Here is a 17,697-nt window from a genome sequence, read left to right on the forward strand (position 1 = left end):
TAGTGAATATCACCTCTTTTCTTCAACCAAGGTCAGAATCAATTCTGAGAATAAGACAACAGCCTTATGTAATGGAGCTCAAAATACCAATTTTACTATTGATAAGTTCTCTGGAGACTATGGCATAGGTGTGAAAGCTGAATGCGCTGGCTAGAACTCCCCTGAGATAAGCTTACTCCCCAAAACTGCAGGCCTCCTCTGCTAGGCTTATTACACAATGGAAAGACAGCCTGGAATGTGTGTTCTCTGTGGGCAAGCAGGTCCTGAAGGGTTCCTTCTCCCAGAGTCAGCAATCAGCTCAGTCCCTCAGGTTCCCACTGAGAAGAAGGAGAAGGATGGGGCTAGAAGCCAGGAGTGCTTCTCCATGGATACCTCTTTACATGAAAATACAAAAGAGGGGAGGCCAGCGACCTCAGCCACAGTCCCTCACACTCGTCTCTGCACTTCAGAGGACACAGCTATTGGCTGGGGACTGCTCTTTCGTGGCATGAGAAACGCACATGAGGCATCTGAAGAGAGCCCAGGGAGTGGTTGTGTCCTGCCATCTCTCCTCTCACACTCCTCCCCTCTTGAGCCTCTGGATCGCTGGGATGGATTGAGATTGACAAACCTGAACATGTTTTGGTTTGAGGTTTGGCAAACTCTGTAACTCCAAAGTATTCCACAAATGTTTTGTGTTCTGAAAAACCAAAAAACATTGGCCAAGCTCTTTCCTCCCTAATTTTTAAGCCCATGTGTTTTTAAAAGAAATGTAATCCGTATGTTTTGGGTACATTTATATGCAGCTCATCAAACCATGCTCCCCTGCATGAGTCACTTGATGTCTAAAATGCAGGGGGAGAATCTTAGATTTATAAGAACTCTGTTAGCATAAGAAAGACGACAGATAAGGAACTGGTTGGAAGGGGTAAACTGGGTCCTCAGTGCTGGAACAGAACCACCAGTTCCCAGAAGACTGGCAGATAATTCTCTATATCCTCACCCATCAATCTTTCCCATCTGCAAAATTGCATTAATAATGCTTGCCCTCATCAGATCCAGTAGACAGCTAGTGAGAAAGTGTGTTTATCAGGTAATTTTGAGCTTTTTAAAGAGAAAAATACAAGAGCCCCTGTACTTACCCCAACAAGTTTATTTTAATCCAGCTTCCTAGAACGCTGGAGGACAAAAATGGCTTCTACCTTTAATAATTCATCCTTGTCCCACTGTGAGACACGTGGCTTCAGTGTCATTATATCACAGTTTCATCTGCTAGGGAAGTGCGGCCGGGCTTCCCGGCTTCTGCTAAGTAGACCCTTGTTTACAGGGGCCAGTAGACTGACAAAATCGTGAGAGTTGTCTACAAAGACAGGCTGAGAATATACAGGTTGTTTTATTTGGAAAAGAGAAGGTTCTGGGTGGCTTGCATAGTTTTTTTAAGTAGATGAAGGGTTTTTAGAGGAAGGATTCTGTTCTCAACATCTGTTGAAGATAAAGTAAGTCAAGTGTAAACTGTTAACATGATGGAGCACAAAGTGCACAGGCTTTGAAGTCAGGCAGACTCAGATTTTAATTCCTGCTCCAACTTTACTGTGTGACAATAGGAAAGCTGCTTAACCTCTCTGAATCTCAGTTTCCTCATTTGTAAAATACAGGTTGTTTTGAAGTTTAGAGAGAACATAAGTAAAGGGTCTGGAACACAGTTAAGTGTTCGATCACAGTTAACTGATATAATTACTGATAGTACTTAAAGTAGCCTGTAGGTTTTGGTGGGACATAATGAATTTGCATGCTATCCGAATAAGTTAAAAAATAAATAAAGCATTGAAGTTGGCTAATGAGGATCCATAGTTCTGTTTTCCTGGAGCCCTCTGGAAGAAGAGCAACCCACTAGACAGGACAGACAAATAACTGTCCTCCCTGAGCAATAAGACATTCAGCAGTCTTCAGGCAGGCACAGGCCAATGCCAAGGTCTCTTCTAGCCTGGTGAGGACAGCAGAGGACCTCAGCACTTGAACTGAGATGCAATCACAACTTCCTGACCAATGGCAAATCCTTCAAGATGCAATGGTTTTATTTTCAAAGTTAAAGGGTGGTTCCAATTCCTAGAGCTTAATGGGTCTAATGCTGGTCAACACAGCCTGTCTCTTCCAATTTTCTGTTCTGAGTCATGCCTCTGCACCTCCATTCTTACGCTGCTCGCCACATTCCTGGGCAGGGACCATGCTCTGTAGCCACAGGACCTCCTTGTTGTTGCACAAACTCACCTAGCACGTGTCTGTCTTTGCAATTGCTGTTTCCTCTGCCTGGAGTACATACCTGGCAGCTTTCATGGCATCTTATCAGGAAGACTATACTTGGCACCCCTCGCCATCCTATAAAAGTGGTTCCCACTCTCACTCTACCTCCTAGCCTGATTTATTTTTCTTGTTAGCACCTATCAATAATTGACATATATATTTCTTGATACCTATGTAATACAGACAACAAATGATCAAAGTACATCCGGACAGCAATTTCCAAGGATACAGTACCTATTAATAGGAAAGCATTTATTGAGGAATCAAATTCAACCTTAAAAAAGTGACCAAAAAACTTCGAAAAACAAGGACTCCAATGTGATAAAAAGGCAAAGAAAAAGACAAAAATCAATATTTCACGAGCCAGAAAGAAAATAAGCAAATACTAAATGTTGCTGGAGATTTAAAAAAGGAAGGAAGAAGAAAGAAGTGGTTGAATAACAACTATAGCAATAGGTCATGCCCCTGGAGACAGATAGTTGTATCTAAAGCAGCAGTTCTTAACTTTTGGTTATAGACATTTTTGAAAATCCAAAGAAAGCTATACACTCTCTCCAGAAAAATGAGCGACTGCTCATCCACACATAATTTTACTTACAATATCTGGGAGTTCACAGAACCCCTGAAATCCAGCCATGGACTCTAAGCTAAAGATCTTAAATGCCCTTGCCACACATAGCCTACCTTTGGAAATAGCCTATCATGAATATTCTGACCCAAAGAGTCTCCAGGTTTAGAGGTCTAGAGGCTTCTTTATGAAAGGACAGCTTCTAGTTTTGACTTCCTTATCACTGACAAGGTCCTCAGTAAGCCCAGAGTGCAGAACCTTGAAAAGGAAGCAATAGGAAACAGCTCAAGGGCATATTCTGGTGACCCGGACATGAAACATAAGCTAATGGGGAGGAAGAGGATGGCCCATCTGAAATGGAAGGAACAAGCAGTCATTCTTCATTGGCTAAAATTTGAAAATAAAGGCCTCTGTCTTATTTTAAACAAAGATTCATCAAACAGGAAAGCATTTGTTCTGGAATCCACATGCCTGAGTTGCATGTGCTCTGTCACTAACCAGTTGTTTAACTTAGACCATATTGCTGAATTTTGTTATCTGCAAACCAAAAGTTTAAAGGAATTTTACTTTTCTCAATGTGACCTTGAAAAATTCTGAGATAAATGAAATTTTATAGAATTCTAAATGTATTCGAAATATATAATGAGTTTGATAAATCAGTGCTTTCATAAATCATTTTGTAAAGAAAGTGATCGAGACAGACTTTCAGCATTTTCCTTTCAAAATGATTGGGACAGACTTTCAGCATAAAGCTGGGTTCTAATATAATGCACAACATATTTCACAAAGTGGTTCCAAATTTAAGTTTTCAGTTTATCCAAAAACTATTGCAGAGAGAACACCAAAGACAACTCCTGACAATCTGTCATTCAGTTGTAAAGAATGCCCCCAAATTATGAAAAATGTCTCACCATTAAAGTTAATAGTGTTGTGAAGCCTTTGCCTTTTATAAGACAAAGGGGCCCCATTTGCTGATTCAATACTGTCTGTATAAGATAACATTTTTTCATTGAATAACCTTAGATACACTTGTATCTGGTTTCCCTAACCATTTCAGTTCTCTCCCAACTTTCCATTGATAACAGATTTTAATTTTATGTAGGGGGGGGGTAAAATAGAAAGAATTTAGAGGGAAGAAAGAAGTATCAAACAAAAAACAACACAGTCTCTAAGGCTATTTACTACAGAAGCAAATAGTCCTATAAACTTCAGCAATTCCTATGAGTTCCACTTTATAACAACCTAGTCATAATAATGATGTTAATCAAGAAAGGTGGTGTTCTACAAACTCTCTTTACTAAAGCAGGAAATATATAATGTATTTTGTAACTATTTCCTAAAAGAAAAATGGTTAACTCTTAAAGGTAATAATTTTCTAAAACAAATTATTTTTTAGAAAACAACTCCTTATTTTCTGATAATGCAAAATCTATGAGATATCACTACAGGTGCTATAGCCACCTATGATGCTTATCAGGAAAAAAACAACAATCCTTTGAGGATAATAAATCACCATAAAATTTTTATTAAGTTACAATTCAGTATGATATAGGGGAAAAAACAGCATAAGGGATTTGATCTGGTGATTTAGATTGATTTAACAAAGAATTTGGAAAATTCAGCCTTTTGGGAGGCAGCTTTTTGATTCTTGCAACAGCTGTCCATTTCTCTTTGCCTGAGTCAGCACAGTGGCAGAGCATTCAGGTGTTTTCCAAAAATTAAAAGCCAAGAGCCACTGATGTGAAATGCCACATAAAAAAGCAAAATAAAAAAATATCAGTGGGTCTCTTCCCCTATTATTCTTACCTGTTTCTTCCAGAATCTCTGAATCCTTTAGCAAAAGGGTTTCGGTCAATTTTTAATCTGGTGATCTAGAAACAAACAAATAAGTATGAATTGTTTTTATATATTTTTTTATCTTTTTTTGTTACTCCTAGAAGATTAACAAAAATCACTCTATTAATAACAGCTGTCGTTTTTATTTAGTTTCATTTAGTTTTAGATTTAAATTGAAGCTTGAGATAGGACTAGGGCCTGGCACACAGATGTGGGACCACCTGACTCACTTCTCTCTAAAAGCCAAGATTTGTCCAGTATATGACTCTGTAAACTCTTCTAGTCATCTTCCTTGCCCCAAAGTGATGATAAATCACTTGTCTAGACAGAATGAATGGATTTGGTCAACTCAGTCAGGTGGAATTAGACCACCAGACAAACTGCCTCGGCCTGAGAGATCCTTGTTATAGACTGCATTTTCCATTTCACGTAAGTCGTGCCTTTCAGGCCACTAGGAATTGTTCATTTAATAACCTGAAATATTTCTATAAAAGTCACAAAAAGTAGCCAGGCTCTTGCCAGTGTTTTACCCAAAGGAAAGTGTAGGGATGGGAGTCTGAATGGGGCAGGATGTAGCATGTCTTATACCGTCTGCAAGACTCACAAGCAAATCAGAAGAAACAAAGAGGCAGCTCATAAGGCTGAGCAAACCCTGCACATCTTACTGTGTCACACAAGTTGGACAGGTCCTCAGGGGCCATCTGACTCAACTTTCACTCAATGCGTAAGTCCCCCTCCATTGCATCCTATCTCAGCCCCAGCAAACCCTGCCATGTTTGTATATATTACACTTGTACCTCTAGACTAGAACAAGCCTGACCAACATATTCCATATGCACTCTAGTGTTTCCACTTTCAGCTGTGGTCACGAGAGGCATTTTGATACCTTTGTGTCTGAACCAGATGTTAATGACTCACTAAATTCAAGCAATAGAGACTAAGGGGCAGGAGCTAGGAAGCTCAGAAAAGAAGGAAAGGCACTCTCGATGGAAAGTAATTCTAGAAAGAAGGAAATCTCATTATTTAACACTATCTTCATATTTCTGATAATTGCAGAACTTATCACTAAGACAGCTAAATTTGTTTTCTATCTTGCAAATCTTTCATATTCCCCCTTCCATCTCATTTCATCAGAGTGGAATTTCCCAAAGCCACAGTCTTTAAAGGTCTTTAAAATGCAATGTGAGATTTTGACAAACAGACCTGACTTGAAAGAACCATACTGGCTTCAAGGCTATTTTTCTCCTTAAACATTTCTTGCCTCTAGAACGGCACACTAATAATGCAGCACTAATAATGCAGCAAAGGCAATTTTACATCTATTTTATAGACCAGAGCAGGAGCCTGAAGGTTTGGCTTTCTGAAGTCCAGTGTCTGCCATGTGAATACTGTATTGAGTTTAAAGAGTGTCACTGCTTTTCTTTGTCTGACTTAAAATCAGTCCTTTCTTCCTCCATAATCCACAGCAATAAACCACACACCATATTTTCTTTTCAAGTTGGGGTTATAATATTTTATTTTCTCTTTCAAGTTGGCTTATCCTGTCCAACGCATTTATGATAGAGGTTTCTGATGTATGATTGTGTGCCGTGTTTTGGGAGCCTCCACAGATCCCTGTAAATATAATGACATTCTACTTCACGGGCCTGGGAGAAATGGTTGAAAACCTATTTCCCACAGCTTATTGGAGCCCAGGCCATGGGATCTGTATGGAAATTGAATAGTTGAATACCATCAAATGCTAGGAAAAGTAACACCTCTACACTTGTTTCAAAGCTTTTAATGTGAGATTTAGAGAGTTTTATGAAGAGTTTGGTTGTTCCGCTCACTGTTTATTTATTGTCAAGTGTCTTTGGTGCGCAATGCAGTGTGACAGGCAACACAGGTGATACATAGTGACGTACAGTCAACAGGATATGAGGGTACTTCAAAATAAATAGAATTAAAAGATAATACGAATCATTCCATGAACTTTTTGAAGTACCCTTAGATATAGCTGTGGATACTCCATCTTTCCCCCAAGAAGCTTACAATCTAAAGGGGAAAAGCAGCTATGCACACTAACAATTACAATATAAAAATAGAAAAGGTTCACAATAAGAGCAAAGTGCCATGCAGACTTAGAGGAAGTAGCAATTCCTCCAAGTTGAAGGACGCTGAGGTTTCATGTTAGAGGTAACACATGAGCCAGGCCTTGAAGGGTGTGTAGTATTTTAAAGAGAAACACAAGAGGCAGAAAAGGAACAAGGGAAGCATTTTGTAAGAAAGGTCCTATGTGAGCCTGTGAAATGGAAAAGAATGACGCATATTCAAGAAACACTGAGGAGTCGGATGTGACCAGAGCCCGGGCTATGGGAAGAAGAATATGAGAGAGAAGGCTAGCTAGAGCGGCTGGCTTGAGGCCACATCGTGGAAAGCCTTTATTACCCCACCCAGGCACTTAGATTACTCAACAGGCAGAAGAGAGCAATTTTAGGTATATAAAACAAGTCATGATCCCAGTTAATGCTTATGCTGACAACTTGGGCTATGTCTACAAATACCAATGGTAATAGGGACAGTATTTCAGAGGACTAAACAAATGGCTTTTAACCTTAATAATCCTTTGTTTAGTCCCATGGTCCCATATCAAGAGGCAGCCTGTTTGACTCAGATCTAATGAGTGTCTTCCATAGTAAAGACAGGGACACAAATGACAGCTCGGCCATAAGCCTTCTCACTGTTCTGAGAAAAACAAGGACAGGATGTACGGAGTTCTCATCAGGTAGAAAAAGAAGTTAAAAATCCTCCCTGTCTCATACTCCACTGCAGTAGGCGGACAAAGCGGAAGCAAGCAGTTAGACTTCAAGTGCCTTGGCTCCCCCATTCAAACCAAAATCTAGGGGTGGGGTTGGGGAGACTCAGGGGAAACTGGCAGAGTGACCTCCACACATACACTGGAGTGGCTGTATCAATGTAAAAATGCCACCTGATCTGAATAAACAGGAAGAGGCCTGAGTTTGTATCTCTAGCCTCCTGTGGCCCTTCTGTGGTGGGTGAGGGACTCAGAAGTCCTCACATGCCATGACAGGGAAGGCAGGGTGACTAGATGTGCTACAGCCTAGTCAAAAGCCAGATTACCTAAGTGAGACCTGAGGTGAGGCTGGGCCCCCAAGGGAGACCCACAAGGCCCCAACTGAGGCAAGAAAACAAGCGCAATTTCAGCAGCCTCTATCAGTACAGCATATCAGCACCAGGGACCCAGGGACAGACCAGCCCAGATGCCCCACAGCTGAGGCCAGTGAGCCTGGCGAACAGCACAGGGACCCACAAGTAACCACGACGAGGGCATACAAGCCTCTCACCTCCACCCCTGTGTATGCACTGTACATCTAGAGGCTATCAGGGAGGGGGCAAAAGACAAAAATTCAACATTTGTCCAAAATAAATCAAATTACATGAAGGGATATTTAACCCAAAGTAGATTTAGAGAGTTTACATTCCTCCCTACCCTACCCCAATACAGGGGCCAGGGCTTTCTAGGAAAATCAGCTATAGAAAATTACACATGTATAATAATATAATAAATATATTTGACACATTTGAGTAGCTAATTTTCAACCCTACCCCACAATTATGTTTATCAGTTAGACTCAAATATGGTTGTCTACATCCACCTCCCAACTTTAGACCAGGTGGCCATCATCTCTTGACTAAACTACTTTAAATGGCCTTTGAAATGATCTCCCTTCTCCTGTTCCTGTCCCTGTCCAATCTCTTCTCTACACAGCAGACCAGGTGACACTTGTTAACACATAACTGGATCATGTCATTCTCCTTAGTGACTACCACTGCTCAGAATTCACCCCGGCTCCTTACCCAGCCATGCAGGGGCAGCACGCCCTGGCTCAGCCCTTCTCTCCAAATGCAACTGTGCTCCTCTGCACTGGTCCACAGACTCCAGCCTAACTGAGCTGTTCTCAGTGCCGGCATATGCCAAGCTCTTTCCCTGCTCAGGCCTCTTACACTTGTTCTACCTTTAGATTTTAAAAATGCTCTTTTCTCTACTTTTTACATAGCTGACTCCTCATTCTAAGTCTTAGTCTAAACATTATCTCCCAAGAGAGATCATCCCTAATCATTGCTCCAAAATAGGATACCTGCTACTCTCTTTAACTGCACCCTCTTTAATTCCATCTTTGTTCTTAACCCAATTAGTAATTACATATTTATTTTTTGTTTACATGTTTACTGTATGTCTCTCCCACTGGACTACAGGTAAGAATCATTTTATTAAGCAGAACCTAGTATGACACACTCTTTGAGCTCAATGAATAGTTATTCAATGAATGAATTAATTAGTGAGTGAATGAATTAATGATGATATGGGAACCAGGGATCACCAGTCCAAAGCCATGATAAGCTTTAGAGAATCCAGACCAAGTAACTGTCTCAGTTTTACTGGCTTTCACTGCAGGTATTACAGACAAAAATCTTTAATGTCTGTCCAGTCAGATTAGGTCCATTAGTAACTTCCTGTGCAGCTAAAGCTATTTTCAAACTTGGTCCTGAGATAATGAGGATACATGGAAAAGACAGAGGTTATGGAAGCATTCTCTTCACTGCTTTTATTTCCATCACCTTACACTGATTTGTGTAGTCTGAGTTGGCACATAAGGGATGTTTGCTGGCTTGCCACCATTAACTTTAATCATCGTCATTAACTTTTTTGCCCAGTAAATAGAGATAGTTAATATGTGAGGCATACCTCACGGTGCACAGTGCAAACACAACCTGCAGAGGAAATGAAACTTGAACATCCTGAGTAAGATGTTATAGTATGCAGGCTGAAAGGGCCTTCTCTTATTAACACTCTCTTAGTTATTTTCTATCACATTGCTTTTCCATAGGGGGAAAGAAAAAAAACAAAACAAAAAAACCTTAGCCAGTATGAAAAAATAAAATAAAATAAAAATTCTGCACTGATTTGACTGAAAATCAAATCAGGCTCAGTAGTTTAAGATATAACGAGTGGCTCAGAAATCCTTTTGGATTTGTTTCCACAAACCTGGCTGTGGTTTCAGACTTCCTATCTGGTTCATGTAGCCAATTCTCATCAAGAAATAAGTCTATGTTACCTGGGGAGAACAGGGCTATATCTTTTTGAAATCTAGTTTCCTGTTTCGGTTAAAAAAAAAAAAATCAATGCAGTCTTTTCCTCTTAGAGAAGACAGAGACTTTGCAATGGAAATTTCCTGCTCATTCTATTTGGACATATTGGCATTAGCTTCTTCTAAGAAAAAGCATGGAGTGTAGAGTCACCTTTACTCCACTTCTACCACCTTATTCTCCATGATGCGATTGTGGGCATGGCGTACCTTCCTCTCTGCCATAGACCTGCCAAGTTGGCATGCTGAGAGCAAATACTACTAATAATAACTTCAGTATGCTAGGAGCCCTGGAAGTCTATAGGTCAGTCATCAGGGGTGGGAGGAGGAATGGAAAAAGGGGGAAAAAAGCATAAAATATTCCATGAAAATAGAAACACTCTCTTCACACTTCACTACTACTTGCATCCAGAGAAGCATAGGGCTGGCCAGTTAGCTCAGCTGGTTAGACCACGGTGTCATAACACCAAGATCAGGGGTTCAGATCCCCTTACCGGCCAGCTGCCAAAGAAGCAGAACCATAGATATATAAGAAAATCTGTAGTAGAGGTGTGCTGGCTTGTCATTCATTCAGCTATTGTCATTTACCAAACATATAGTTAGTGCTATGCACTATGGGACAGACACAAATATCTTAGAATTATTAAGATGGAAGTGTCTTCATCTTAACTCATGGTTTCTGGGCTTCAGAATTTAATAGGGCAATTCTAACCCCTTCCCCAACATTTGAGAGATCAACATTTATATCCCAATTTTTTATTCTACCCAGTGAAGAGCGTTAACATCTATCTACTCTTTTCTGCCATCATTAATTCATAAAAGAAATTACATTTTTGTATCAAAAAAGTAGAAAGGACAAAATGGAATAATGTACAGTCTATTAAGTTGAATCTTTACATCTATTTAAAAATGCCTTTATTTTTCTCATTTTTCAGAGGACCATAAAAAATTTTTCCATAGACTGGCACTGATTCAGACCAAACCATCAGTCTTCAAATGAGAATATTGAGGTGGATTTGTCAAAGGCAGTACAGTCGGTCAGCTGCAGAGTTGGATCTAGTACTCAAGTCTTTTAACTCTCAACTGGTGTTTTCTATCATATCACGCTGTTTTTTGTAAAAGGCACAATCTTTTTCTTTCAAAATCTCAAAATATTGAGAGGAAGATTGGATACATAACCACTAAACTTAGAATGTGGTAAAGGCCACAAGAGATGGACAGTGCTCTAATAGTTCTAGGGAGAAAGAGTTCATTTGCAGCTGAAAAAGCAAAGAAGGTTGTAAGGGATAATATTTTCACCAAAGGTGAAAAGTAGAAGGAATCTAGTCCAATAATGATGAAGAGAAAGAGCATTCCTGGAAAAGAAAATAGTACCTGCAAAAGCAAGATGGCTACAAAGTTCAGGCAACAGTAAAAATCTAACTAGATTGATGTACTCTTGTGGGTGTGTGATGGGGAATAAAAGAAAATGAGCGTAGAAATGTAGTTGGTGATTAGCCACGGTGGGCCTCAATGGAAAGACTTGGGATCCTAGACTTTACACCCTAGACACCGAGGAGTCATTGACAGTTTTTTACAGTGAAATGATACAATCAGTGCTGTGCTTTAGCGAGACCCATCTAGCAGTGATGTATAGGATGGCACGTGAGACATTAAGCTTGCAGTCCAGGTGAACTAATTGGAAGCTAACATAAGAGCCCAAGGTCGGGGGAGGGAAGGGCCAGAACAAGGGCAGAAGCAATGAGATTAGAAAGAAGAAAATATTCTGTTAGTAGAAGCAGCAGAGTTTAGTGGCAGACCGGATGTGGGGAGAGTCAGGTGTCCAGCCTAGCTGACAAGATGGAAGTCAGCAGGAACACAGGCTTCAACAACAGGGAGGATTGGGCAAAGTCACAATGAATAGAATAGTTCGGAAAATTTTGTTAAGAGCAACAAAACATGTTCCAACCTCTCAAATGTGGACTTGCTAACAATGTATTGGTCTAGAATACTGTGTGGATAAAAAGAAAAGTTAACACACATGAATGCTCTAGTTATTTTCAATATTTGAAAATCGTGTTGATTGCCTGGGTTTGATGACAATAAATTGCTCCCAATCCTCATTAAAAATCATGCAAAAAAAGGAGGGGGGATAAATTTGAATTCCAGAGCTATCAGGGATCTTGGAAAGCACAGGCCAATTCCTCATTTCGAGAGAAAGAAATTGAAGCCCGGAAAGACACAATAACTTGCTCAGAGAGATGAAGGTAGCTAGTGGAAAACTTAGGACTAAAACGCAGGTCTCCAAATGTCTAGCCATTGTTGTGCATGGAACGAGACACTGCTTTTCCTTAGGAAGACTGGGCAACATTTTATTTCAGTTCCATTCCCTCTATTGTCTTTTCTTCATTGTGTTCCTCCAAACAAGTTCTTGAGAACACCGAGGACCTACCGCTGACGTTTTTCCTCTTTACTTGCGCGTATACCTCCTAGCCATTCTTTTTTTTTTTTTTTTTTTGACTGGTAAGGGGATCGCAACCCTCAGCAGTGCAGGGTGTGGTCTGCACCATGCTCAACCAGTGAGAGCACCGGCCATCCCTATATAGGATCCGAACCCGGGACCTCGGCACTACCAGCGCCGCACTCTCCCGAGTGAGCCACGGGGCTGGTCCCCTCCTAGCCATTCTTTTAAAAAGAAATAAATGGAGTAAACAATTTTGCCATATTAATTGTTCTCATTCTAGAATGTCAAGGGGAATAAAAATACAGTAATAGGTGAATATAAGAGCATAAAATTCTTCACAAAAGAGAACAATTTATGCTACCCAGCATCTTCAGGACAAGTCTGAAAATTATAGTTAGGTAACAGTGCTGACCTACAGAAGGAAGATTTCAAGATTCCTGGGGGAAAAGCCAGAGGTTATTTTGCATTATTAGAAGGTACTATATTATATTAAATCATATCTACACAGCTAAAGGGGATGTTAAACAATCATGGTTGTTGATTTATCCAGGGATAGGGGACCTGTTAAACAGGCAAAAGCTGTTATCTTGATCCCAAATGGGAAGAATCGAGTACCATTCATATTCTAAATGTCAGCACATCATGAATTCACCAACGTGACATGAGGACAGAGAGATCAAAGTAGTTACCTATTGACTATACTCCCTTCAAGAGCCAATGCAGCTCCTCTAATTCCCAACAATCCACATTTTCCTTAATGAGCAATTTATTCTTTACAAATGTCTCTCCTCCCCACTCTCCTGAGCACCTGTGCAGCCCCAGCCATGGAGCAATGTAGGCTGACTACTATCAATTGGATGCCAAATTTGTGTTGGTGAGTTGATGTGTGTTCTGTCCTCTAGGCCTCATAACTCTGAGTCAGGCACATTTTCAGACAAAGAAAAAAGTTGAGAGGGGTTAACAAACTTGCTCAAGATCATACAATTTGTCAATGGAAAGGTCAGAAATCAGACCAGGTATATCTGCTGCCAAATCCCATGATCTTAACCATAGGATCCTGCCCCAACCCCAGGCCAGATATAGACAGAATATTTATATGAGTAGAATGTACTCAGACACTGTGTATGAAGAGAAGGTAGAAGTGAAAGGAATTTCAGGTACCCATGTTTGGTCTTCTTTCACTGTCAAGGTGAGTTGTAGCCTTCTAGCTTCGACTCGAGTTACAGAAATGGCTCTGCTGGCCTCTGAACTGATCTTGATGAGGCAATAGAATGTTCATTTTTCAGTGTTCTAGCTTTTCCTACAAACTAAATTCTAAAGATGAAATATTTATTGTCATATCATTGCCTTCATGGAAACTAATGATTAAAAATGGTACTGGGATAGCCTTGGAAAAATGCAATCAATTATCCAAAGAATTTTTACTCTTATTCCTCCTCTTCTGAGCTAGAGCTAATCCTAAGGTTCCAGTTGTTCCAAAGGCCATGTCTGCATTACTGCTATATTTTCTATCAGAGCCTGAAAAATATTATTAAAGTTTTCTATATGGACCCTCCATGGCCTCCGTAATTTTACTATCTAAGGAATTTGAGAGGGCTTAACAGTTTTTAAATAGCACCCAAAGCAAACTAAAGCTCTTCCTCTACCTTAGTTCAAATGTGGCATCCACATCTGGGGATCTCAAGTTGGAAACACTTATGGCAGCTGAGAAAGTCTGACAACCATATAGTACTTAACATTTACTGGACTAAAGGGCTGTTGTATATCAAATTCCTCTAAGGGTAAAGAATACCTAAGGAATCTTATCCAGATGCACCATGAAAGATAGAAATATCCTTGCTATATGAGGCCAAAGATGTATAACTCACCTTCACCTGCCTGGCACATAGTAAGTACTAAGTAAATAATTATTGGATGAACGTTTTCCTCTATTGCTTTCACTGTCAGAGCACAAAGTGGAGTATCCAATACAAAAGGGATTGAGTATAATAGTATAATTTAATTTTGCTTCAAGCAGGCCCCAACTAAAAATATACAGATTTTCAAGCAAGATAAACAAAAATCTCTTTGTTTCAAAAAAGGTTCACTGCAGGGTTCTTTTAATTAGACAATTTGTCAAAAGATCAAATACAATCCAATTTACAAAAATGGGATTCACATACAACTTTTAGAAAATTGCATAAGTGAGACCACCTGTAAATCCATCTAGCCACCCTCCTTTAAAAAAAGAACGATGTTTAGAATGACCACAATAATTCCAGACTTGGCTTCTCCTCCTTCCTCCCCTCCTCATTCCACATATCTCCTGCATTCATCTTCCTAGTTCACACATGTGTGTCAACATCAGAAAGAACGTTAATTCTTCCAGGAAAACGTCCCTTATTCCCCAAACCAATCCACGTATCTGTCTTTGAAATTTTCCACTGTATTATTATTAAGTAGTTAAGCATTTTTCACTCAACTAAAATCCTTCTTTTTTAAAAGGGAAAAACACATCTTAATCAGCTCTATTTCTCTAGTAAGCCTGGAACATAGTAAGTTCTCAATAAATACCTATAGGATGAATGAGCATATTACAGACATAAAAAATCTTACAGATCTTAGGATGTGACTGATGATCACACAGAGTGTAAACGGAAGTGGTGGGATTTGAACAGAGTTTGAGAAGCTTGATAATTTTGACACAGCCTGGTAGAAGGATACACAGAAACCTGCAGATAAGAGTGTAGTCATGAACCAAACCTTGCAAAGGAATTCCAAATGATGAGGTTTATTTGCCAGGGTGTAGTAGACCATAAACATAGGCACAGTAGAGAGAGACATGAAAATAACTTAGGAGGTTTAGTCCTCTTAGTCAAAAATCTTGTCTGATCAAAACCTAAAGTATGCCAGCTGTTACCAGGCATTACTATATTGTCATCACCAATGCCCTGTGTGCACTACAAGACTGGCGTCTCTCCTTCCAGCTCTTCAGTGCTATGAAGAAGGACTAAGCATTTCTTACCAAAAGCAAGAATAAGCTCCTTTTAAAGCAAATGCATCAAGAGACTCTCAAGTGCAACTGCTTACCTGCTGGTTCTGATAAGCCGTGACTGTTGTGAACACGGTCTCGGGAAAGTTGAATGTTTTTACTCCATCACCCACAGGAACAGGTTTGGTAGGCGAAAGGTCGCTGCTGAAATCCTTGCGAATCACATGAACTCGAGGCTGGTATTTGTGCATAGAATGCAGAATGATCTGAAATAAGAAGAGAAAACATTATAACAGACTTGGCTTTAAGGTCTACATCTTTTCAAGCTCTTGTGCAAAATAAATCACAGGATAGAAGCATTGTAAGAGCACAGATTGGGGGTGGGACATACAGGAAACTGAAAATCACATGGTACCATATAGCAGGATATCCTTATCATGGATGGTAGATGTAATAGGTCTGCTTTCATTGGATCAATGCTGAATGACTGTGTTAGTACCAGTAGACGCCACCACTAAAAGGTCTCAGAATCTCTGCCATGTGACAGATTGTTCTCTCCAGTTTCAAATTTTCAGCATGAGTTCATACTGTCTTTAAATTTTACACACTATTATTTTCACTCATTATTGAATTTATGGACATTCTTTTATGTTATGTGAGAGTGAATGGTGTATGTGTGTTCTCACTGCCTCAGAAAATTGTTATTTCCTTGAAGATAGGGGCCATGGAGTTAGCTTCTTCAATCTTCCTATAGCACTCAGTATAGTCCATGGTATTCAGGGAAAATTCAGTACATGTTTTACTGCCAAAGATAAATTAATAACATCAGGTGCTCCAAATATATCTGCAAAGCCTTAAGACCTACTCTTCTCTTAAAAATTCATAAATTTCTTGACAAATCAGCCAAAACTGTCATTCACTTGTTTCCCGTAGTTTATTGCCTTGTGAGTTAGTCTACTGAATGTTGTGATTTCTTTTACCACTGTTTAATTTGTCTTATGTTTCTGTCTTGCCTCCCTGATTAGGTTGTAAGTCCCTGGAGCACAAAGACTTTGATAAACACAACCTGATGCATAACAGATGTTTGCTAAGTGTTAGATTTGTAATAAATGGAATTTAACTGGAGGAAAAAAATTTATGCATATTTACTTAAAATGACTTAAAGTGCCATAGAGATTCTTACTTTACCTATTTGGAAAAGTGTGGAGTTAGTCAGCTCTAAAGAAAAAAGGGGAGGAGGAAGGGAGGAAAGGGGAGATGGAATTCTTTGACTCACATGTCCTTGATCATCCAATTCATTGTTGGTCAGCTTGAGTTTGTCGAAACTGACCACCTGTCTCATCCAGGTGTCTCCAGAAGCTAGAGAATCAGGGTGGATATAAACTCTCGGGGGCACAGGAGAGTCAGCGTTGCCAGCCACCATCCACTTGGAACTATGATACACATATCTGAGACAGAGAGGGGGAGAGAATTCAAAGACAGATGCAGAGAGGGGATAGAGGCCCAGGAAACAAGTAGAGATGGAAAAGAGGAGAGACAAACAAAGACAAAAATGGAGAAGTAATAGGAGTAAAACAGAAAATACAAAGAGGAAAAAGAGAAGAGCAGATATCCAGGGAAAATGAAGTAGAGATGGAAATGGACAGTGAATGGAGTGGGGGGAGGGCAGAGAAGTGTTGTGGTTAATGATCAAAGCTACAGCTCCACGAGGAAAGCATTCTTGCAGTCCTTGTTCTTTCTTCTCTCTCTCCTGCCATGCACCCCTGTGTGTGTGCAGGCATCCTGAGCCCACGTGTCTAGCTATGGAAAAGGTATTTTACTGCAACCTTTCACCTTTCAAATGCAAACCATATAATCCCTTGGCCACTTGTTCAGGATTTTGTTCCTTATTAAAAACATCTTCCATATTGTCCTATAAAATGCAGCCATGTGCAGAGACCCTCCAGGCCTCTCACTTGTTAACCATTTCCTTGCTAAGAGTATGAATTTTGAGGCATTTTTATGATAATGGAGGACCTTTGCCTTAGTACAGACATTCTCAGAAACACCACCAAATCTTCCCAGTTACTGTTTTCTCTGATGAACCTAGTTTTGAACTTCATTATCTTCCAGATTATTTTCCCACAAAGACACTGGAAATGGGATGTTGTTGGTAGCAAAGGAAGTCAGTTTTCTGGACTTTGCCAATTTTCCATAGTTCTGAAGAGCTGTCTCTATGGATCTAGCACTTCCCTGCTTCTCAGTTCTAAAAGACCACATGGGACCAGGACCCTGGCACGCAGAGGCACTCAGTCCAAATCACAACTCCCAAGGAGTTCTAAAACAGACTGGAAGCATCTTCTCTCCTAAGTTTTGCCACCCAGACCACATCTCTCTTGGCCATTTCTCTCTCCCTGCCATACTAGTTGTGACCTCCCCAGTTCATCTCTGACCTCCAAATTCATGGGTTTAG

At 40.0% G+C, this 17,697-nt stretch overlaps 1 protein-coding gene across 4 annotated transcripts in view; it reads right to left on the reverse strand.

Moving 5' to 3' along the window:
* Positions 1-17,697, reverse strand: part of TBX15 (T-box transcription factor 15) — a 100,909-nt gene that overhangs the window by 22,826 nt on the left and 60,386 nt on the right. For all 4 annotated transcript variants that reach the window (XM_063105266.1, XM_063105270.1, XM_063105268.1 and 1 more), the window contains 3 exons: positions 16,522-16,693; positions 15,344-15,511; positions 4,655-4,719 (listed from right to left, as the gene is read on the reverse strand). In XM_063105266.1, the coding sequence (XP_062961336.1) occupies positions 4,655-4,719; positions 15,344-15,511; positions 16,522-16,693 (405 nt within the window). The remainder of the gene's footprint in view (positions 1-4,654; positions 4,720-15,343; positions 15,512-16,521; positions 16,694-17,697) is intronic.

Source organism: Cynocephalus volans, chromosome 8 (assembly GCF_027409185.1).
Source record: "Cynocephalus volans isolate mCynVol1 chromosome 8, mCynVol1.pri, whole genome shotgun sequence".
Lineage (NCBI taxonomy): Eukaryota > Metazoa > Chordata > Mammalia > Dermoptera > Cynocephalidae > Cynocephalus > Cynocephalus volans.